This window comes from Salminus brasiliensis, chromosome 22 (genome assembly GCF_030463535.1).
Source record: "Salminus brasiliensis chromosome 22, fSalBra1.hap2, whole genome shotgun sequence".
NCBI lineage: Eukaryota > Metazoa > Chordata > Actinopteri > Characiformes > Bryconidae > Salminus > Salminus brasiliensis.
The window spans coordinates 30,945,280-30,969,404 of record NC_132899.1 but is presented as its reverse complement, the minus strand read 5'-3'; the positions used below and the strand labels follow the sequence as shown (position 1 = coordinate 30,969,404).

The 24,125-nt window shown below is 44.6% G+C and overlaps 1 protein-coding gene across 2 annotated transcripts in view; it reads right to left on the bottom strand.

Annotated features, from left to right (window-relative positions):
- Positions 1-24,125, bottom strand: part of ccser2b (coiled-coil serine-rich protein 2b) — a 75,737-nt gene that overhangs the window by 50,639 nt on the left and 973 nt on the right. For both annotated transcript variants that reach the window (XM_072666635.1, XM_072666636.1), the window contains exons 2-3: positions 1,905-3,278; positions 1,219-1,421 (exon numbers count right to left, since the gene is read on the bottom strand). In XM_072666635.1, the coding sequence (XP_072522736.1) occupies positions 1,219-1,421; positions 1,905-3,237 (1,536 nt within the window). In that variant the 5' untranslated portion in view covers positions 3,238-3,278. The remainder of the gene's footprint in view (positions 1-1,218; positions 1,422-1,904; positions 3,279-24,125) is intronic.

Below are 24,125 nucleotides of genomic sequence, written 5' to 3'. Positions count from 1 at the left end.
ATAGCACAATGCTTCGCAGGTATAGAAATGCATTTAAAAGTTTAGTCCCATTAAAAGTGAAATTATAATAATTTTCCCCAAATCTTCAAGGAAACAAAAAGACACTGCCTCTTTTAAACATCAATTGGAAATAACCGTGTCCCCAGCTAACAAACTGTGCCAGCCAACAGAGTGATGAGGGGGGAGAGTGCCATCTACCCACCCAGAAAGAGCTTGGACAATTGTGCTCTCTCAGATTTCGGTCACTGGTGGCAAAGCTGCATGGCTTGGGATTTGAACTTGCGACACTCTGGTCATAGTGGCAGGGAATTAGACTAAATAGGGCTCCTGGAAGCATAACAATAGTGGAAGCATTTTCATCATTATTATTACCACTAATTTAATAAAGACCCTCACTTACCTTACAATTCCAGCTGCAGGTTCTTAGGGGGAATCGTCTAGGATAGGTTACCTCAGGGTTTCCTCAACCCTGGTCCTGGAGGCACCATGCCCTGCACACACTGAAGTGCTTTCGCTTCTCCCAACAAACCTGACTGAACTAATCAGCTGGGTATACTAATCAGGGGGTGTGTTAAAGCAGGGAGTCCACTGAAATTTGCAGGGCAGGGGGCCTCCAGGAGCACAGTTGAGAAACAGTAGCTTACTTGAGCCATTTATATCTGGGTTTTGCGTCGCACACAGCCCTTGTGTACTGGTGTTTTACCAGTATGTGCATATGTATGCTCATACAAGTACCATCAAACAGGACACAACATCGTTAGCATGAATGACAAACAGCTCCTTCATTTCTGGATCAGGTACAAAACACACTCCCACAGCGTTTTTCGCTCCAAGAACTCCCCTCAGGAATCATTTTGTGGCAATTTGTGTTAGGCTACAGCACTGCAGATGTAGCCTACTTTGCCAGCTCTAGAGGCCACTTTAGTTCCCGGTAACATATGGACCTCTGTTTAGACTTCAGCTAAAAAATTAGATTTCTAGGGAATTGTACTTGGTCTCCCGCAAAATGGCTTCATAAACTTCACTGGGATTTCTGAAAGGGACTTCAGATTGGGGTTAATTGGGAGAACAGTGGTTAAAAGAATTGACGTTGTCATCTAATCAACAGCATGTGACAGCTTTTGCAACACTTGTACTTTTTGACAAATGGGAGTGAATTAGTCAAAAGGAAGTTAGCGAGTCACATGCCCTCCACACAGTCTATGGAAGCCAACTCACCATGCTGTTGAGGTCAGAGTCGTAGCTCCCACAACCATGTGTGGCTCCTCCCAGCGGCTCTAGAACCTCTTCGTCCCACATATAGGTCCCGCCGGAGCTGTCTGAGGGGGAGAGGTCCAGCGAGGAGCCATGTGGAAGATCACCCCCCGCAGACATCGTCCGAGTCACACAGTGTGGGGAGATGTCGACTCCTTCCCGGCTCCCTACATAGGACAAACGGACTAGTCAAATCCTTTTTCTGTTGTTTGTAATCAAACAGTGATTGACTGTATGGGATCACAGCTGACATTCTGATGAACATTATGGTAGCATTGGTTCTCAAACTGGTCTTCAGGGACCACCAGATGGCCCACATTTGTGCTTTATCCCAGTGTTGCAAGTTGAGCTGGAGCAAAAAACTGGACTGTCTGGGCCGTCTGGGGGATCCACTGGGTTAAGAAAAGCCACCAGCCCTGGAAGGTCACTGCAGGAGTTTCTTAGCACTGCATTGCAGATTTTAGAATCCTATTTTACACATTGAACACAGCTAATTCAACTTAGCAGCTAATTTTGGAACCCACTGTAGGTTAAATCTGGACTGTAAGACAGTCCAGGGGGCAGCACTAATTTCTGCAGGGCAGTGGCCCTCAAGGACCTGACTCTGATAAATGCAGAAAAAAAGAAAAACATTAAAGCCAGAGACATACCTGTGAGGCCCATCTCAGCCCAGTCTACAGTCTCAGACAGGAAGCTGTGCAGACTGGTTACCGACGACCCCTCCTGACACGGACTGACAAGAGCATCGTCGTCATCACAGAGCCCAGACTGGCCATTCCCTCCATCATGGACAGGTAATAGATGGATCCCGATCCCATTGCCTAGATCATCAAAGTCGTCCATGTACTCTTCGCTCACGTCATTGCGCTCCAAAGAGGATGTGGAGGACAAAGACATGTCCTCTGGGACCTCAAGGGACAGAACCTGGAGGCAATCAGCTTCCTTGGGGTCATCTGGAGTGGTTTCTGCACTTTCATTGTTGCTGGATTGGTCAGATGTTAGTGGAACCATTTCTTGAGCTTCGGCATCCCCCTGCACCAACCCAGCATTTACTTGGACCTTTCCTGGCAGTGCTGTGCGGGGCTGCTTGATGAGCGACGGACGCATTAGCTTGTAGCTAATTGCTGCCTGCTTGCTGCTAGAGCAGTTGGGCAGAAGTGATTTCTTCAGGGCTGTGGGTGGTAGTGGGCAGCTAGTGTTTGTTGAGACTGTAGGTTTTGCTACACCAAAAGGACCTGCTCTCTCACCAGCCAACATCAGAGAGGGCTGAGTGACTGGAGACCTGGCCAGCGGGGACTGCGCAAGCGGCCTGGGTAGCTCCTTCGCCAACTCTGCTGCTCGGTTAAAGGAAAAAGAGCGGGTCAGCGGTGGACTGGCAGGGGTGGTAGAGCTCTTTAACTGGCTAAAGCTCTGCGAGCGCACTACATGCTCCACGGAGACAGACTTGAGACTGTCGCTGGACTGTGATAGGGAGGACGAGGAGCCAGGTTTCGGGAGACCCGAACCAACCTCGTTCATGCCGGCCTTGCGGCTGTACAGCGACAGACTAGGGGAAGGGTTTTTAGGGGCAGCAGTGCGTGGATTGGCCCTGGTGGACTGAGGGATAGTCCTGGGACTTGTGCTAGCTGCAGTGGGAATTGAACGCCGAGCCTTACTCACTGGGGCAGCGGAGGGCTTTCCGATCTCTCTAACCATTGGTACGGAGCGTGGCTGCTGTTGGGAGCGGAGCCCTACGCGAGGCTCCTCACCAGCATCTGGAACCTTCTCTCCACCATCATCCCTCCCCTTCTTCCACTTCACAGAGAGAGAAGGAGGAACTCGAATTACCCCATTCTGCTTTCCCACAGGTACCCCTTTACCCCCGGCAGAGGACACAGGCAGGGCAGAACCGTTGGGGAGGGGGCCGGCAGCAGCCGGGGCACGAGAACCGAACTTGGGCAGTCTGGAGACCATGGTGGGCTGCTTGAGGGCCGTGTCTTCCATCGGCTACCTCCCCCACCATGGGTCTGAGCACAGAGACAGAGCTGGGGAGAGAAAGAGAGGGAGGGTTAGACGCATCAGGCAACGTTTCTAGGTCAACAAGGTTAAAAGGCCTTTTGTACATTTTTAATGCACGGTACTGAAACCGACAGTGCGGAGTGATTCTGCCCTTATATTGAGGACCTGTGCATGTGTCTGTAATGGTGAAGCTTATTTTACGGCAGCAGGCCGAACTAGGACTGAACTCAAGCCAAATTCCAACTCATCCTCTGAGTAATCATCCTTCAGACCAATCGACCACACACACACCATCACCACCACAGTCAAATACATCAGTAAAGAGTCAACCACACCCTTTTCTACGTCCCACAAATCAAATGGCGCTTTTTTTCAATGCATGGTACCTACTAGGCTTGGGCGGTGTAACATATATACCATATACAGCTATATTTAACCACGTCTCTAAGCTGCTCTGGGCTGTCTGATACTCGATGGAGCTGTAGCTGAATAAAGTCATTCTGTCTTTCTAACAGCAGCAGCAGCTTAATCATTAGTCTTGAGTCGCCTGAGTCTTTCTCATCTGAATGTTTATAAGTGGAGTTTCTGTTATCCTGCTTACTAAGCTAATACTAGCCAGCCACTTTCGCCTGATTCAGAACAGTTTAACACTCGGTACCTACTCCATTAGGCAAATTTGGTACCCCTGGGACTATTTTAGTACCTGCTCGCTTGTGGCTCCAAGTTAGCCAAGCAGGGACTAAATTGACGTGACGTGTAAGCACTGCAGAGCACTGCCTGGCCAGACAATCATTCTATGTAACGCAATATAGACATCCAGCACAAACTAGCCATTAGTCAAATCGTTAGGCTTTTGAGCTAGTTGGCTAGCTATTTTAAAGTTGTACAGAAGCATTTTGTTGATGCGGTTTTTGTGTCTACAGACTAGCTAGCTACATTAGCTAGCACTATTGTTGTGCTGTATGGAACCGTGTGTATGCTGTTTAGGTTGCCATTGCCCTTGTCATTTTGTGTAGCTTCCACACTCAATATTTTTCTTTTTTAAAGGACCTATTCTCCTCCTACATGACTGGACATGTAGGAGAAAGCTAGCAGGCTAACTGGCTAACGCTACAATGATAAACACACCCTGCCAGCCTTTAAATAAAGCATTATCTAAAAACTGAGACATACAAGGGAATGTGTGTTACTTGTGTCTGATTCGAGCAAAAGGTGTCTATTTTTTACAGAGCTGACTAAAAAAAATAACAAATAGCTAGCTTGACGCGAACGTAGCTAGCTATCCAAACCAATTTATTTATCCATTATATTACATTTATATTTATATATATATATATATATATATATATATATATATATATATATATATATCGGCAAGCTGCCACTGTTGGGTCCTTGAGCAAGGCCCTTTACCATCTCTGCTCCCCGGGCGCTGGAGTTGGCTGCCCACCGCTCTGGGTGTGTGTGTGTACTCACTGCCCCTAACACATGTGCGTGTGTGAGTGTGTGTTCACTACCAGATGGGTTAAATGCGGAGGACACATTTCGCTGTACAGTGCACACTGTACAGTGACAAATACGTGCACCTTTACCTTACCTTTATATATATATATATATATATATATATATATATATATATATATACACACACATACACATATATATATATATATATATATATATATATATATATATATATATACACACACACATACACACATATATATATATATATATATATATATATATATATATATATATATATATTCAATATAACTTCCTTTCTCTCATAATATGACTGCTTTAAACATAACCATATAAAATTAACCATTTCAAATCTGGAAACCTGTTCAGATAATGTCATTACAAATCTATAAATCGTAGTAATGGTGTTTTGCAATGTCGCCAGCTACCAGGCAGTGAAAAACGAACCAGGTAAAGCTAGTCAAGTCGAGTAGTGTAGTGACCATGCAGTGGAAGTGCCAGTCCTAAAACCCCATCCCTAAGGTGTAAAAAAAACATCCATCACTTTATCAACTCCTGTGACACCTGCGACCTGCTGAGGGTGCGATAATCTCAGGTCCCGAAACAAGCAATCACGTGATCAGTCTGTGATCTGGAAATAAACTGGGCTGGAGGCCCTGCAACTAGAAGAGGCAGATGGCAGGCTGTGCCCCTGCACCGCCAAAAAAGGGACAACCACTCTAAGAAAGAGGGACACTCTTACGATACCTCATGAGACCAGTGACCTGCAAATAGGGCAATGATCTCACACCTAAACCAAACTATGCCTTCTGAAACAAGCCATCATGTGAGCAGCCTGTGATCTGGAAACAAACTCTACTGAAGGCCTTGTGACTTTTTTTTTGTTTTGTTTTTTTCTGAAGCCTCATGCTGGACCACACTGACCAGGATGTCCTGGAGGGCCAACATATGACTGAGCAGGAATATCTAGGTATCGTCTCAAGTGCTGAGAACACAAAAGTCTTCATTCAGTCTGAGAGCACAGGACTCCTGTGACCAGATCCGGGAACATGATATGGTTCTTCTTGACGTGAGCCCAACATTTAGAGTCAGAACCTGCATTCAACCTTCTCAAGGTAACATTCCTTAGTAGGATTCCTTGGGAATGACTCAAAGTATGCTTCCAGCCTCCAGGCAAGGTCACTACATGACGTTCCAGCAAGCAAAGACGTGTTTGAATAGCTGACTCAAGGGCAGAAGCTCATTTCCCTCCTCAAGACAACACAAACATGAGAGTCGGCGGTGCTCAGCGAGCAGACCTGTCACAAAGTCTCCAGTCTCAGCGGTTACGTAACCTATTTGGAAGGATGGCTAAGAAGCATCCTCTGTTTACAAATGATTAAAGTTTCATGAACCGGTACGAGCAACACACATCATCGGCCTCTTTCCCACTGAAAGGTTGATCGGTTCTAAGCATTAAGAACTTTGGCACGGAAAGCTTAGCGTACAGTGGGAGGTTGGTCAATTGGTCCATATGTGCCTCAGCTTTGTGCTGAAAGATCCTGTCTCTTTTTCCAGTACAGAAAAAGGAGGGGGGACAGAGACTGGCTCTAATAAGTTTGGCTACGGGCCTCATCCAGCTTCACTACCGCAGAGGTTACCCTTCAGCCCTGCAATGGAAAAGAGGCCACAGTGCGTTCACAGCTGAGAAGCCCCAGGGCTGGATAGTCCACGGTGGTAGGTCAAACAAAAATGATGGGGTTCTTAATAGAGGACAAATCAAGCAGACAGCTTTGAAATAGGTATAGCAACAATAATGGGCACCTAATCTCAGAAAGGGATAGACAGCAGAGAGGGTGCGACCACTGAACCCAAAGCAATCAGTGCTGCATGGAGGCGGAACCTGCGAGTAGTTCACAGGACACAGAGATTTATTACCCATTTCTGTGCAAAGCCAGTCAGCAATCAATGGAACTGTGTATGGTCAGCAGGTCTCTGGACTGAAGGCAGTGTGTACAACTATTGTGTGGGTACTTTACAAAGCTTAAGCATTAAGTACTACACTACTACACTAATCTTGTCCAAACAGTTCCTTAGTGCTGCAAAGATCTGCCACATGTTTTCATGCTCTTGTAACACGACCAAGTGCTCAGTGTATGTGAAGAATATTATCCAAGGTGCTCTCAAGATAACCCGCAGACGCCCGAGCAGCGTGTCACGCTGGGCGAGTACAACTTCCAGGTCGGCGTAGGACGGCTCTGATGGATGGAGCAGTACTGTGGCAGAGAGAACAGCCTCATGTGTACTTCACACAGACCCCTGCATCTCTGACACACAAACAAGCTAAATCAAGGAGAAGGGTCTTGAAGGTCATTCCTTTGGAGCTGCAAGAAACGTCCACAAAGAACATTAGTTATGACTCATGATGAGAACTGAACCTGGATAATCTTGCTCATGACACCATGGGCTGTAATATCTTAATGGCTTAAGTTCTGATCTAAGCGTTAGTGAGAGAGTGTGTGTGTAAGAGAGAGAGAGAGAGAGAGAGAAAGTGAATGAGTGTACAAGCACCAGTCTCTCTAACTGCAGGGGTCAAAAATGCTGCATGATAAACCAAAGACACACCAACCATGAGTTAAGGCCCTAGCTCTGACCTAGCATGCTAACTAAGAGCTAAGGCTCAAACCCCAAACTAACACACTAGCCACAAGCTAGTCTAAGTCTAGGCTCAACCTATTGTACAAACCACTAAGGCTCTAGCCTTGCCCCGACATGCTAACCACAAGCTAAGGCCCATACCCCAAACGATATGTTGACCATAGGTTGAGGCTAAGGCTAAGGCTAATTAACATGCCAATCATGAGCTAAAGGCCTAGTCCCAAACTGATGCACTAACCACAAGCTATGGTAAAAGCCCCAAATGATTATGTTGACCAAGGGCTAAGGCCAGATTTCTTAGCTAACATGCTAACAACAAACTAAGCCCCCAGATCTTAACCTTGATAAACATGAACTAGTCCCAAACTGACACACTAACAACAAGCTGAGGCCCTAGCTCTGACCTAACTTGCTAATGATGAGCTAAGGCCCAAGCTTCAAACTAACAAGCTATGGGCCTAGATTTGACCAAAAATGCTAACGACAAGCCAAAGATCACAAGTGTAGACCACAAGTTAAGGCTGAAGTTCTTAAATGAAGTGCTAATCATGAGTTAAGGACCAAGCCCCTAACTAAAACACACTAACCACAAGCTGAAGCCCAAGCCCTAACCTAACATGCTAACGCTGAGCTAAGGTCCAAGCTCTTAATTGACATGCTAATCACAAGCTCAGGTCCTAGTTCTTCAACAAAGTGCCAACCACAAGCTAAGGCCCAATCCCCAAACTCACACACTAACCACAAGCTAAGGCCTTAGCCCTAACCTAACACACTGACCATGAGTCAAGACCTTGAATCTGACCTATCTTGCTAATGAGGAGCTAAGGCCCAAGCCTCAAACTAACAAGTTGAGCATGAGCTATGGCCCTAGATTTGCCTGAACATGCTGACCACAAGCTAAGGCCTAGGTTCTTAAAGTGGCAATCATGAGTCACTGGCCAACCCCCAAACAAGCTGAAGCCCTTGTCTCGACCTAACATGCTAACCATGAGCTAAGGCCCTAGTTCCTAATTGACATGCTAATCACAAGCTGGGGCCATAGTTCCTAATTGACAGGCAAGACCCTTGCCCCAGGCCAACATGTTAACCAAGAGCCAAAACCCTTATCCCCTATTTTGGGGGGGACACGATCAGTAAAAGAGCACCAAGGCAAAAGGCTCTGAACGAATTCCTGGCGATACGCTAGGTAAGACAGGGTTAAACAGGCCACATCATCCTTGTGAGGTCATCGTAACAGCTGTCCACTGCTGTATTAAGAAGTGTTTAACCCAGAAATTCATACTAAAGCTGGTTGGGCTCATTGTACGAGTAATATCTGGCTCTGCAGAAATCAGAAGTGTTGATAACGTTCCTACTGACCTCAAAAGGCACTGTGCTCTGGCCACACACACAGTGACCCACATTCTACTCCTCCCCACCATCACACTCCCACCTCAGGGTTTAACCCGGATTGAAGCCCAGAGTGGTTGTGTCCAGAACTCCACAGTAGCCAGCGTAAGTTAGCTCGAGCTTGGACTACCTCCAGCAGACATAGCAAGGTCAGAACCGACTGCAGAGACCTCTCTAGCTACACTACCATTCAAGGTGTATGTACTGTATATTTTTGGGGAAGGGGTGCACACTGGTTCCAGGGGTGCACTGATTTTCAGAAAGTGACATCATCATGTGAGCATCCACATGCTCCCCCCCAGCCTGTGGGGAGTGAGCATATTTGGTCAAAGATCCAGAAATCCTGCAAAGTTGTGTTGTGACAACAAAAACAGCGTCATGCCCGTGTTAGGAACTCTAAAGTTCCCACTACGTCATCTTCCCGAATGTCACTAGATCCTCGGAATGATACACTCATAAATGAGCTAAGAGATCAGGGCAGCTGCACCAGAGCCAAGCTGTACCCGGAAGCACACAAACTCATTAAATCCATTAAAATTTGATGGCGTCTAGGTTTTAAGTGCCTCTGTGCCAGCAAGCCGGTTCCACCGCTATTTCCAATGTGTGCTTCATCACTGGGAAAATGCACACTGCCTCCTAAACAAATGACTGCACACGGACTACTATACTGGATTTCACTGATCCGCACATACAGACACAATAATTGGCTATGAGCTGATGGTGTCAATGCACATTGATGACAGTTAAAAAGGAAAGACTGCTAAGTCTAAGACAAGCCGGAGGACAAACATTGCAACGTCCAAGCAAACCCAGAGTACAAATACTATCAAGACCAAGACAACAAGACAAGTCTGAGAACAAATACACTGGACATCAAGACAAGTACAAATACTAGCAAGAGTAAGACAGAGTACAGGAAAAGTGCCGAGGCGAGCCAGAGAGCACAGGGCCGGTGGCGGGCCAGAGAGCACAGAGAGCACAAGGCAGGTGGCGGCCCAGAGAGCACAGGGCCAATGGCGGGCCAGAGAGCACAAAGAGCACAGGGCCGGTGGCAAGACCGAGACAAGTCAGAGTCCAGGACTGAGACAAGTCAGAGTACAGGACAAATCTGGAAGTCTGACATCTAGACAAGTCTGAGTGCAATCACTATCAAAACCTCAAAGTCTCAGTACAAACCAGAGTATAAGATCATTGCCAGACTTAGTCCAAATACAAACACCACTAAGTGCAGGTTAAGTCAGAGTAGAAATACTGACTCATGGATCATAGTCTGAGAAAATAGAAAAGATGGCACAATTCCAGGAAACAGCTCTTTGAAATAAGATCATATTGAGACGTCATACAAATCTGATATTACTGTTTTATTGGACGCAGTTCCAGAATTTTACAATGACGCATGGTACTTATCCCACGTGGAAACCACGTTTGCAAATGGAAATATCTAAAGTGGCTATTAGCCCGACATTAACCTGATGTGGTGCAGGTCATTTTATTCGCCCCTTGTCTAAGAGCGAACGCTACCCTCTTCAGGCAAAACAAGCCCAACCATGACGACATCAGATAGAGCTGAAGAGCTACAAGAGAGGAGAGGATAAAGATCAAGGCTTGAGTGCTCAGCTGAAAAGCCAAGGATGCCTTTATGAGTCCAACAATAGGACATTATATGAATCCTAACTACAAAGACCAAAGCAGGACAGCGTTCTGAATGGTGTTTTTGAAGGGCGAGGCCTTTAGGTGGCTTTACTAAAGACAGCCTACACGGCTTTAACCTTTTCAGGTCTTCTTCGGAAACCAACAATAACGGCTGCTGCTACATCTGAATGCTCACTGACCGGAGGTTCTCCTCACGTATCTGCGTTTGTCTTCATGTGTAACGAAGCAGAAGACCTGGAGGGGGAAGGGGGCAAAAAAATCTAATCACAGCAGACCATCCAAACTCAAGACCCAGATTTTGAACACGTCACATGTGTCTCCATGGCAACACATTACAACATGTCTGACTGCTCACCATGTTTGCCCTGGGGATGTGTGGACGGAGCGAAAGACCTACTTTAACAGCCGTGACGAGATACTGGGCCTTATCACTAATGATCCTCCTACCCCTGACTTGATGTTGTAACACGAGACCTTGACAAGATCTCTGGGGGAGCATTCCCTGAACACGGCCCAGTTTTTCCAAAAGCTTCTTGGTGTTAATGTCTTCTTAACTGGTAGGGAGAGCGTTAAGTGTGATGCTCCTTCGACCCCCAGCCCAGCTTAGGAACAGCGTGACAATAGACAAACATCTGGAGGAAACACAGCTCAAATGCGGTCAAACTACAGAGGTTATGTTAGGTTCTCATGTTCTACTTGAAATGACTGTTCTAGACTCCAGACTACTGCATTCAAACTATCCAACAATTGCAGAATGTTCTCACTCTTGTTTGCACGGTTCTACCCATTCCACGCTGTTCCAAAAAGTTTTACTTTATCATACGTTAATTTCAAACGATAAGTATCTGCCGATATGGATGTCATTCCAATATCTTCATCCATCTGTACTGTTACCATTAGAACGTCAGTTTCTGGTGGATTGAAGAAGAGTCTTCTTCAAAATTCAGGACACCCTATTAAATGTGTTCAAACAGAGACAGAGCTGTTCTGTTGAAAGGCTGTATGCTCAAAACAAACGTCCTCCAGTCTGGCCTGAGCCAGCTGAGTCACTCTACACCGGCAAACAAGAACATCACAGTGAGCAAGCAGTTTGCTGGTCTCAGGCCAAAGAGTGAGCCCACAGCAGAAGATATGCCCAAGACAGATGGGTTTAGTACTGCAGGCGAGTCTAGCGATGCTGTGCTCACAGCACGAATCCAGGTGTAAGCTGGTGTAAGGATCAGATGTTTACCAGTTTTAATGATATGCAAAGGAATAAAAGCAGCAGTGGGTGGAAAACCGGAGAAAACTCTTCTCAAAGTCTTGAGAGTTTTGTCACATTAATCCAGAATCTACGATCAATATCGGCACAGTAACGCAACGTACAAACACACAAAGGTCAGCTGTATCAGGCAACACTGCAGCCTCAGGGTCTGATACTGATACTGAAGGTGTCAATCACTTCTTTGCCAAATTCCATTCCCGCAGCATCTGACAGTCGGAAGCATGAGTGTATGAGATGTACGGGAGATAGAGGACTTAGAAAAAATTGATGAAGCTGAAGGCTGCCATCTTGAAGCTGCCTGTCAGCTTCTGTTGAGGCACAAGATGTTGGCTTGCACCCAGAGACTGGAGACTTGACCTGGACTCAAGACCCATCCCTGCCTGTGGTCTAGAGAGTCGACGCTCGACCTGGACTCCTAACCCAGAGACTGGAAACTTAACTATGGATTGCACCCAAAGGCTCAAGACCTGAGCAAGACTCACACCCCAAGACTGGAAGCCTAACCTGCACTTGCACCCCAGGCTTTGCATCTTGGGCTTGCAACTCAGGTCTTGAATCCATGGTTGAGTTTCAAGTCTCTGAGCACCCCTGAGACTCAAGAATTGACCTGCACTTGCCAACTCAGAGACTTAGGCTCGTACCCAGAGACAGGAGACTTGACTCTAGCTTGCACTGAAGACCAGACCCAGACTAGCACCGCAGATTCTCAAGACTCGACTAGTGCTGGTAACCCCATTATTAGAAAAGAGATTGGGATTATGGGACTGTTTATTTTTATATTATTAAAGTATTAAATGTATTAACATTAGTACTTAATTTGCTCCAGTTGGTTGAATACGGCAGTCAATGCCTGTGTGTACTGAATTGAGAGACACGTTAAAAGACGTTTGTTCCACTGCCAGTCCCATCCCTAGACTAGTGTTTGCATTAGGAGTGGAACCTGGGCCACACCCATGATTACTGAATGACAACATGCAGTTAAGCAAATTAAAACCACAGCATGTCACAGAGTTCACCTTTACACAGCTGAGAAAAAAACAACTATCCAGATGCTTCCTTTGATAACGGCTGAATGGAACATCTTAATGACTCACCTGTCACCATCTGTCATAAGCAGAACTACGTAGAAGTGACACACATTCGCCAGTGTCACTGGCAATTCCTACCCGCTAACTAAGACACAAAGCTATCAGTGCTGGGCAGGTGAAGATGGGATGCCACCACAGCTTTTTTTTGCTGCTAATGCAACTTTACTGGAGTGCAACAGTGGGAAACTACATGGACAAAAGTATTAGGACACCTATACGTTATACCAACCCCCCATTGCAGCTCTAACAGCAGGTCTGGAGCTCTGCAGCTATTAAATCAGCAGAGCGTTGGTCTCTTTTCTGCACAGCATCTTGCAAACCTCGCTCTGTAACTATACGTAGTCTGAAACTTGATGGCTGAGGTTCCTAAACGCTTCCTCTTCTCAATAATACCACTCACAGCAGATGGTGGAATATCTAGGAGGGAAGAAACCTCACCAGCTGACTTGCGTTATTACAGAGTGGAAAGGTTGACTGTATAGCTAGGGGCTTGATTTGACCTGTGGCAATGGCACTGAATGCAGCTTGAACTCGGCTTCAATGATCCAGGGGATGTGTCCCAATACTTTTCCCCATAAAGTCAGAATGTCCGCTAAGAAGACACCTGCAAAAGTTGGCATGTCCTCCCGAGCGACTGGGAAATGGTCATTCTACCTACCTACTAGTGATGACGTTCAAATGAACAGGGACTGGGCAATCGGCCTGTCAAACTGGGTAGAAAATTGGGTTTAAATATAAAATAAATTTAAAAAAAAATTTTTTTTCAATGATTAAGAACCATGTAAGCACCCAAAGCCCTCAATGAGTGATCATGGTTCAAAGGAAGGAAGTCCAAACCACCCATAATTATTACTTATACCATAAACCTGCATCATGTACGCTCCCAACAGCAACACTGTCTAAAGTCTATTTCCTGTATACAGCCTCTGTGCGTACGCCACGCCAACTCGACTGTGAACTGCTGATGCAGCATTCCATAAACAAGCTTTCGCTGATCATTAGTGAGCTCTTGCAAAACGAAAACAGGCCCTCCACGCGCTGAACGCTCGTGCCATAAGCACAACCCGGCACCAAGTTCACTACAGCGTCCTCTTAACTCATTCAGAAACATGGAAAAGGAGGCGTTTCCATCCGGTTCACCTCCAGAGGAATGTGACTCAAGGAACCGTTGGAGAAATCCGGCAGGGAGAAAGTCAGTCAGCCGTGAAAGTGGACAACAGCAAATGCCACTCGAGCACGTGCTACGTCCTTGTGCCGGCGGAGAAGCCGTCAGCCCGCAGCTTCGGGAGAAGCAGGGGGGTTAAATATTTGATGGAGTGCTTGTGTACGGCCACCGCCCCGGCTCACTCGCTTGGGCTCTGTGAGGGACAGGCGCCCGGCAAGGGTTAGTCACTCCACAGTAAGCTCACGCTGCCCATAATCTACAGAGGGTACTCTGACACACATTGATGGCACATACGCTGCCCATCAAAAGGCAGCTTTGCTTATTTCAATAAATACAACAGTTTTTGAGGTTGGGAGAGTGATACACGCAGACCATGAATTGGCTAAAAACGGACACCTACAATAGCCAGTCTTCGAACAATAGACAGAGACATAACACAGGGACAATACATTCACAATTTGCGTTGGACACCGATGGAATTTGGCCTCCAGTGAGCTTCGCTGCTTTGCCCAGGAAGCCAAGAGGGTTAAGGGCCTTGTTCAAGGGCAGCTCAACCAATACGCTCAAAACCAATAACTCAGTGCTCTAACCACAAAGCCGCCACTGACCCTATACTCCTCTATACTAGGGCTACACAGTATATATGGTTAGACAGCATAGACATTGCAATCCACATGGCAGGATGTACAAGGACGTAAGGCACTGCAATTCAATTTTACCAGGACGCAAAAAGAAAATTTGCATAGATCTCATTTTCCATAACGTACACTATAAAGTCTCCTAAGGCGCTGCCACTATTACCTGAGTATTGCTGGCTGGAGCCCGGGTCTGCTGCCTGCCATCAGCAGCCAGAATCAGAGAGAGCACATCTGGCCTTGGTCTTTCAGGACGTGGGTTGATTGTGCTTCCTCCCCACATCAATGTAACGTTGGTCAGCACAGGTGCCTGTTAGCCGTTTTATCCTCCGAACATGCTAGACTACATAGCTCTGAATTTTTCACCACCTGGCTTTTGCTAATGATGACCGTGAACAAGCCATAGCCAAGACCAGCTAAATAAGGTCTCGGAGCTTGGTTAAAGCCTAAAAAACTGAAATTTCTTTAAACTTTATTTAAAATTGTACAAAACAACAAAAAAAAAAAAACTCATTTTGCTTAAAATGTCAAAAAAGGGTTCATCTTCAGGCCTTTAACAGATCAGTTTATCTTTCACTTACTTAGAAATGTGTGTCTTTAAACGCATTAGTCATATTTAGGTCTACATAAATAAGTATTTCCCACAAACATCAGTTCATGCTTCATCAAATTAAACATTTAATCCTTCTTCAATAAAACATGATGGCCAGCTTTAGCATTAGCATGAGCAACATGAAAAAAATAGCAAACTCTCTCAAAATCTTTCCAGAAACAAAAACACAAAATGAAATGTGAACTTTTCTAAGGAACATGAGCATCACCCCATTAGCCATCTGTATAGCCAGATGGTCAAGACCACAGGGTCACCCTCAAGCCACTGCCATCCACATCAGTATTTGGCTAATTTAGCCCTGTCAGTCAGGCAAAGAGCCTGCGTTAGCATTCACAGAGTAAATTTTAAGTGAATTCGCCACAGTGATAAACACAGACTCGAGCCTAAAGAGCACAGGCAAGGCCAAGGAAGCTGCCCGGGCTAGCAGAGCTGGTCAGAAAACACAACGCTTTCAGTGCTAGCAGATGGCGCTAGCTCAGGTCACCTTCACCCAGAGTCATAACCGATCCCGCTGCACTAGCCGCTCAGGTGTGTGTGGGGCGGTCTTAATATAGCTCTGTACCCCAGCCGGGCCCAGAGCAGCAGGCATCTGAAAATTAATCTGCCATATTAGATGATCCATAACGTGTGCTAAGGCAGCTAGCAGAGAGTGATGTTCTTGGGGAGGGGAGAACTTGATTTTCGGCACTCAGGCAGGCATACAGGCTCTGATAGGTGTCATCTCATCACTGGTAGGTGAGGAGATGTACACCAACAGTCAACAGTTTAGACATGCACTCAAAGACAATGAGAACTGAGAGCAGAACTAGAATATGAAATATTATATATATATATATATATATATATATATATATATATATATATATATATATATATATATATTAAAAAACAGTGAAGATGTTTAATCCAGAAAATAAGTCAAAAAGTAATTTACTAGTGATGTACCGGATCAGTCACAGATCAGAATTTTTTGGTTCACCAAAAAAGAAAAAAGGAGAGAAACTAACCAATTTTAGCACAAACATTTTTTGTATTGATGACTCTTATTTTGACATGACCCTTTCATTTCTTTTGGTTTCTTATTTTGACATGGTCTGAGTTATTTGTTTGTACTAGTGACTTTAATTATGACATGATACATTTATATTTATTATTAACTTATTTTGACATGATCCATTTATTTCTTTTGTTGACTTATTTAGACATGGTCTGTTTTTGTTTGTATTAGTGACTTTAATTATGCCACAAGAGGAAAATGACAAATCAAAGAGACAGAAAATACGAATGGTAACAAAAGAGCCCAGAAAAACTTCTAAAGAAATAAAGGTGAACTTCAAGCTCAAGGAACATCATTGTCAGATCACACCATCCGTCGTTGTTTGAGCCAAAGTGGACTTCATGGGAGACGACCAAGGAGGACACCATTGTTGAAAACAAATTATAAAAAGGCCAGACTGGAATTTGCCAAACTACCTGTTGACAAGCCCCAAAGCTTCTGAGAGAATGTCCTATGGACAGATGAGACAAAAATGGAACTTTTTTGCCAAGGCACATCAGCTCTATGTTCATAGATAGAAAAATGAAGCATATCAAGGAAAGAACACTGTCCCTAATGTGAAACATGGAGGAGGCTCTGTTATGTTCTGGGGCTGCTTTGCTGCATCTGGCACAGGGTGTCTTGAATATGTGCAGGGTACAATGAAATCTCAAGACTATCAAGTTATTCCAGAGAGAAATGTGCTGCCCAGTGTCAGAAAGCTTGGTCTCAGTCGCAGGTCATGGGTCTTGCAACAGGATAATGACCCAAAACACAGCTTTAAAAAAAAAAAAAAAAAAAAGGAAAACATTGGACTATTCTAAAGTGGCCTTCTATGAGCCCTAACCTAAATCTTATTGAGCATCTTTGGAAGGAGCTGAAACATGCCATCTGGAAAAGGTACCCTTCAAACAGAGAAATCCTGGAGACAACTGGAGCAGTTTGCTCATGAGGAGCGGGCCAAAATACCTGAGGTATTCTGCACCCAGAGGTGCAGAAGTCTCATTGACAGTTACGTGGTTTTTTATTGCAGTAATTGCCTCAAAAGGTTGTGCAACAAAATATTATGTTAAGGGTACCATCATTTCTGTCCAGGCCCGTTTCATGAGTATATTTTTTTAATAATTCTGTTGAAGCATGGTTGAAAAGCAATGTCTGACTTTCATTGGTTAATATAAAATGTAACAATTCATAGCATTTTAATTTGTAATTACTTTGTCAGATTCAGATTTATTTCTGTGACCATTGTGGGTTTTTCTTTCATTTACCGAGGGGTACCAACAATTTTGTCCACGTGTGTAACTAACTAGCTAATCTGGTAGCACTTCATTTGGATGGTCTAGTGTAGATGCCTCCTAGATGGTAGCTGACACTTAACTAATGTTCATCTGAATATGTATAAATACAATTCTACAATAAGAGCGATAATAGATATTCAGTTGAAGGATAGATAGCCAAAGAAGATGATTTTAACCTGCAATGTCAAATTTTTATTCCACATTTAGCCAAAACGCTCTCAAATATGGTGCGAACTGTTAGCATCCTAAGCTAGATCTACCGTTCAAGTAACAAGGCTGACGTTGACTTGTTATTCGAACCTTCAGCTCCACCATAAATAACGCAGCAGTCACATTTCTGTGCTAGCTCACCTGCACCTTAATGCGTCATCTCATTTAAGGTGGAATGGCGAGTTCAAGTTAGAAACAAATTTTAGCTTTATGCTCAAGTAGCACTAGTTTCTAACAGCCAACAGCTTCATCCAGTTCCTACTGTTCATTATTTGAACTCTCAGCTCCACCTTAAATCATCCAGCGGTCACATTTCTGTGTCAGCTCGCCTGCACTTTAACATGGCATCTCATTTAAGGTGGAACTGTGAAGTTGAGTAAGAAAGTGCTGTTAAATGCTTAGGTATTAGTTCAAAGCTAGCGTTCTGTCACACTGGTGCTTGACTAACACAAGCTTTGTGTATAAACTGAGTGAGTGGCGTCGAGTGACTGGTGTTGGAGTGACAGAAGGAGCGAGTCCACCCTGTTCTCCGGCGCTAGCTAACGCTAGCATAAACAGCTCCCCTGTACTCTTATTAGCCCTGGTCAACATTTAGCTGCAATTAAAACTTGATTTTGTGGTTTATGTCACTGTTTAGGTCATATTTTTTGTGATTGCATGGCTCCACATTTGTCATGGAACTAGTACACTGCTAGCACACGTTCACATGCTCATGTCTCCGACGAAGTAGGACGCTCAAGAGGACATCCCCGAGCCCAAAAGCCCCCTCTCCTCCCTGTCAAACTGGGCCAGAAAATGGGCCAGCCCGATTACGGTTCCCGAGTGGCCGTCTCCCTCAGCAGCACCGCTGCAGTCTCGGTAAAGCACAATGTGGTCGTTGTACAGGAGCTGAGTGTCGGTCCTCCGCTTTCCCCTCACTGCACACACACAAAGAGCTTCATTCTTATCACAGGACCACCACGCTCCTGCCTCCGGCTCGGTCACACGTGCAGCTCAGAGGGGCCACCACCAACAGCGCTCATGTATACAACCCGCAGGGGATCAGGTGCACGTTAGAGGCAGGCGATACACCATGTACACAAATCACACGACCGGTGTTCAGTTTCAGTGGTTTTGACTGACGACAAACACTTAACTGCAATGTGTGCTTCAAATATTTCAGGGAAATCATAAATATATATTTATACACACACACATACACACAAACAATCATAATATAGGTGAAACAATTTCCACAGATCAAAAAATATATTCTCACATCCCCTACTCCTCCTAATTCCCATTTACTCCACCCATCCATCTCCACCTATTCCAGTCCCTATCTAAATCCACCCACTCATCCCCATCTATGCTCACCCACACTCATCCACATCCATCTCCACCGATTTCCTTCCCCATCTATGCTCACCTATACTCATCCTTATCCCCATCTAGAACCTCCCACTCATCCCCATCCATCACCACCTACTCCCTTCCCCATCTATATTCACCCACTCACCCCCTTCCATATCCACCTAATTCCTTCCCCATCTATGCTCACCCACACTCATCCCCATCCATCTCCACCTATTTCCTTCCCCATCTATATCCATCCACTCATCCCCATCTATCTCTACCTATTCCATCTCCCCGTCTATATCCACCCATATTCATCCCCATCCTTCTCCACCTATTTACTTCCCAATCTATACCCACCCACTCATCCCCACCTATGTCCACCTAATTCCTTCCCCATCTATATTCACCCACTCATCCCCCTTCCATATCTACCTAATTCCTTCCCCATCTATGCTCACCCACACTCATCCCCATCCATCTCCACCTATTTCCTTCCCCATCTATATCCATCCACTCATCCCCACCTACACTCATCCCTATGTATCTCTACCCATTTCCTTCCCCATCCATATCCACCCACTCATCCCATCTATCTCCACCTATTCTCTGTCATCTATACCCACCCATATTCATCCCCATCCACCTCCACCTATTCCCTTCCCCATCCATACCCACCCACACTCATTTCCATATACATCCACCTTTTCCTATCCATACCACAGTATTCCCATCCCCATCTATTCTCACACATAACATTTCTAACCATTAATAACTATATGCCTCCATTGCCACACCTATCCATGACCACCTATACCTTATACCATACATACCCACTAATACCATGCCCTTCCATACACATCCCCAGCCACACCGTCTGTATCCACCCATACCCTCCTATACCTACACTCATACCTATACCACCCCATCAATCCCCACTCTATCTATGCCCATTTATACCTATTCCCAGCCACAACCACCCCCCTTCTCTAACACTCATCTCCCAGCACCAGTGCGTGACACGGCTAAGCAACAGGCTGAGGCTCATTCTGCATCGGGGCCACACCCTTCATTCCACCGTTTAGTGCCCCAGAGGCGGAGCAGCACCCAGTCTGTTCAGACGCCACAAACTGCCTGTCTGCAGAGCAGCAGCACTCAGGCTGGTCGACCTCACTGCCTAAACAAATCACCTCAAGAAGAAAACCCGGCTCAATTCAGCTCAGCTGTCCCACAGTAGAGACAATACACAACGTGAACATCTAGGAGGAGGAGGAGGAAAAAAACCCTTTTCAGATGCCAGAAACCGACGCAGGTCTGATCTCTGCCCTGACAAGAACGTGAGCCCTGAGTGGGCATTCCCCTCTTATCGCTCGAACACGGGCAGAACGTGTGCAGCTCAGCCAGACTTTGCCCTGTACTGAGCCAAGCACCTCCATGTTGACAGTCATGCAGGCATCATCATACAGCTCACATGTCGCCCCCCAGATCTACGGTAGGATATCCCACCTCTGTCCAAAACAGGAACCGAGACCATTTTCCTCAACCTGGGTTCAATAAAGGCCTTTTGCTTCTGCATGACCCAGCAGCAGCAGCAGTACAGCTGGCTGCTTGGCAGCGACTTTTCATCAGGATCAGACTAACCTCAACTTGCCCAGGCTGCAACACACACACACACACACACACACACACACACACACACACACACACACACTCTTACACACCCTTACCACTCACCACGCCCAGAGAACCCAGAACATGAATTATCTATGGACATGAGACACCACCGAAAGTCACAGAAGGTACAGAGAGGAGGCCGGAGCAGAACAAATAGAAAGACAGTGAAATCAGGCTGTACTTAGCAGCAGGTTCTACTATATACAGCTTTGCCCAGCGCAGATAAAAGGTGCATGATACAGCAGAAATATCATCTACATCATGATACAGGTGTGTGTTTACACTTCTCAGCCCTGGTGCGACTGCTCTGTGAGTGCGGTTAGTTAGAGTATATGTGAATGCCTTTCAGGCTCTGGCACGCACCAATCAAGCAGGCGGGTCTCAGTCGGTTTCATAAACAGACTTCTGGTGCAGTTTGTTTGGAGTATGAACACAATACAAACCAAAGGCATCCAAACCAACCAATCACAGAGTTGTGCACAGGCACAGGGTTCACTCCTGCCCTGCCCACGGCCTGTTTTCCCATATGTGCAGAACGAGAAATCCGAGAATACTCCAGTTTAGCGTGTACATACACTGCAAAATCTGATCACAGGGCTAAAAGCCAGCTCTCTTTAACAGATTTTTTAATTTAAGGTCATTATCCATCAAGTCAAAAGTTTTTTTCTACAGATATTAATGTCAGGTCATCAGTTTAAGATCCTAATATCGGATTTCTAGACCTTGCTGTTTTTAATGTGACAACTTGAATAATCAGATGACTGCAGAAATCAGATTATTAGTTCATGTAAACGCACCAAGCCTGTGTTTACAGTCCAGTTTCCATATTTGAACTGCATAAACAGGGGAAGTTAAAGGTCTGGTTTATAATCATCAGTGTTTACATGTCATTTCTAACTTCTAACTCTTATTAAAGCTACTGAACATTAGTTTGTCATTAGCGTGGCCCTTTAACATTTCCAGGGGGTCATGTCTGGAGAGCGCTCTCATACATCTCTATGGAACTTTGGTGTTTTCCACTTCCCCCTGTTGGTGGAGCTATAGCAGCTTACCAGTCTGGAGTGGAAATGACCGAGACGCCATTCTCCATAGTACAGCCAGGGTACCATCAGTGTGATTCCAAAGCTGCTATTTTAAGGTAAAATTAATACATAGTGTTGCTTTAAACCAAAAAAAAAAGATCTAAATCTTAATATTATTATTTTAGTTTATTATTGTATGTCTCATGGTTTAGGAAACATGGACCTCCATTAAGACAACTGGGGTGACTTTAATTCACTTACCCTCCAAACTTGTTCCTATGGTGCTTGGACCCCTAATAATACCATATCAACCAGCTACTTGTTATTATGCAGTTACTATAAGGTCATTACTGTTGTTTACATGCTCTCTCCAATAGGTCTCCACCAATCGAGAAGCCATCAGACGACGTATTACCACAACTGTGATAAATGACATCGCAATAACAGTAACACAGCGCCTCGATGCCTCTGTAAAGCGATACGAGTATATGTGAAGGAAATGCGTGGCTGGCCAAAGTCTCCTTCCTGACAGTGTAAGTAGCTGCACACTAATCTTGTTAGCAGGCATGGGGAAAGTGCTTTAATCCCGTCAGTGCTGTTAAAGGCACACCGGAGAAGGAGCACAGGGATCAGCTGCCCATTATGGACACGCCGGATCACACCACTGCCGGGATGAGACAGGCCTCGGAGACAGCCGGGCTCAGAGGTGAACAGGATTCGACAGACCATACCGGATCTACACAGGGTTAGACACATAATGCCTGCCCCCTCACAGCGGTTCTGACCTTCACAGCACCACACTGACCCCCATAACCCCCCTTCCCCCCCCCCCCCCCCCCAAAATAGGTGCCGTAACAAAAACACCGTAAAAATCATGCTGGCGGATAAAGAACACAGAAGAGGAAGCTTCACCACGAGGATTCATCACTTCTTCTGTAGGGAGCTCTGGAGCTCATGACTAAGCTCGGGCTGTGGTGTCTCAGAATGAGCTGCTTAATCCATGACTGCGACTCATTCAGGTAGACAAGACGAGGATGCGCCGTTACGGGATCTCTGAGCTGATAGCTGATGTTTTTCAAGGGCATATCGGTGGATGGTGACACCTTAACGTTTTTTTAAAATGTAGAAATTGGGACCAAACTAGAGCTGGGAAATCTTTTATATCACGATATTTAAAGACATTCTGTCATGTAGGCAAAAAGGCACCAACAACATAAGCATGTTAGAAATTGCTATCCAAATACTCTCACATACTGAGTACTGTGATTTTTACTCAAAATATGCTTCACTCCACTGAATTAAATAAGACTGATTACACTTTTTGTAATTAAACATGCAGATAATCAGTGCTCTTTAAGCCTTGACGATATCCACAATACACCCATGAAAGCATTTTGTGTCACGATACAATAGAATTGTCATATTGCCCAGCTCTAGACCAAACCCAGCAGCATTACAGAGAAATACTGCATTTATTAGTAGGGGTTGAAAACATAATAAAATAAAATACAATTAATAAAATGCATATACAGTCCAGTGTCACCCAAACACACCTCTGCTCTTCTGGAGTTCAGTACACGGTTATTAACCAGCTCTGAATTATCACCAATATTATTACCAATTTAAACTAAAACATCACTTATTTGTTTTTTGACAACTATCCACCAATACCGTGAAAGCCCACTCCCACCATGGCAGCAATGAGCTAAAATTTACTTACGAGACTTACTTTGATTGTTCTAGAAATAATAACTAATTAATAACTAAAATGTTTGGAAAATATTAACAAAACACCTCAAAAGATAAACTTTTCCAAATGTAAACTAGTGTAACAGATTAACCGTTTAGTATTTTAGAAAACTGATATTTTATCAGAATGTCATGCAGAATCTCAAAATTTACACAACGTTACTTACACATGCATTTACTTTTAACTTATAGTAAAATTAAAACTTATAATATTTTAAAATAAAAAGATAGATTTTTTATGCAATTTTAACTAGTATCTCAAAATTATAAACTATTTTCTCAAGATAATGGCTAAACCATAGATTTTCTTACAATTACGACTTTTCATTACATTTTTTATTATTTCTATACAATTTCAAGACAAGTCATCATTTGGGGTATTTTTAAATCTGTGATAAAATAATTTATAATTTCCAGATAAACCATTTTTTTTAAATGATGAATTATCTTAAAAATTATTAATTGCAATTTTAACTGGTATCTCAAAATCATAAACTATGTTCTCAAGATTATGGCTTACTATATCTAAACCATAGATTTTCTTAAAATTATGACTTTTCTTGATTTTCTTTATTATTTCCATACAATTTCAAGATAAGTCATACTTTTATTGTAATCTA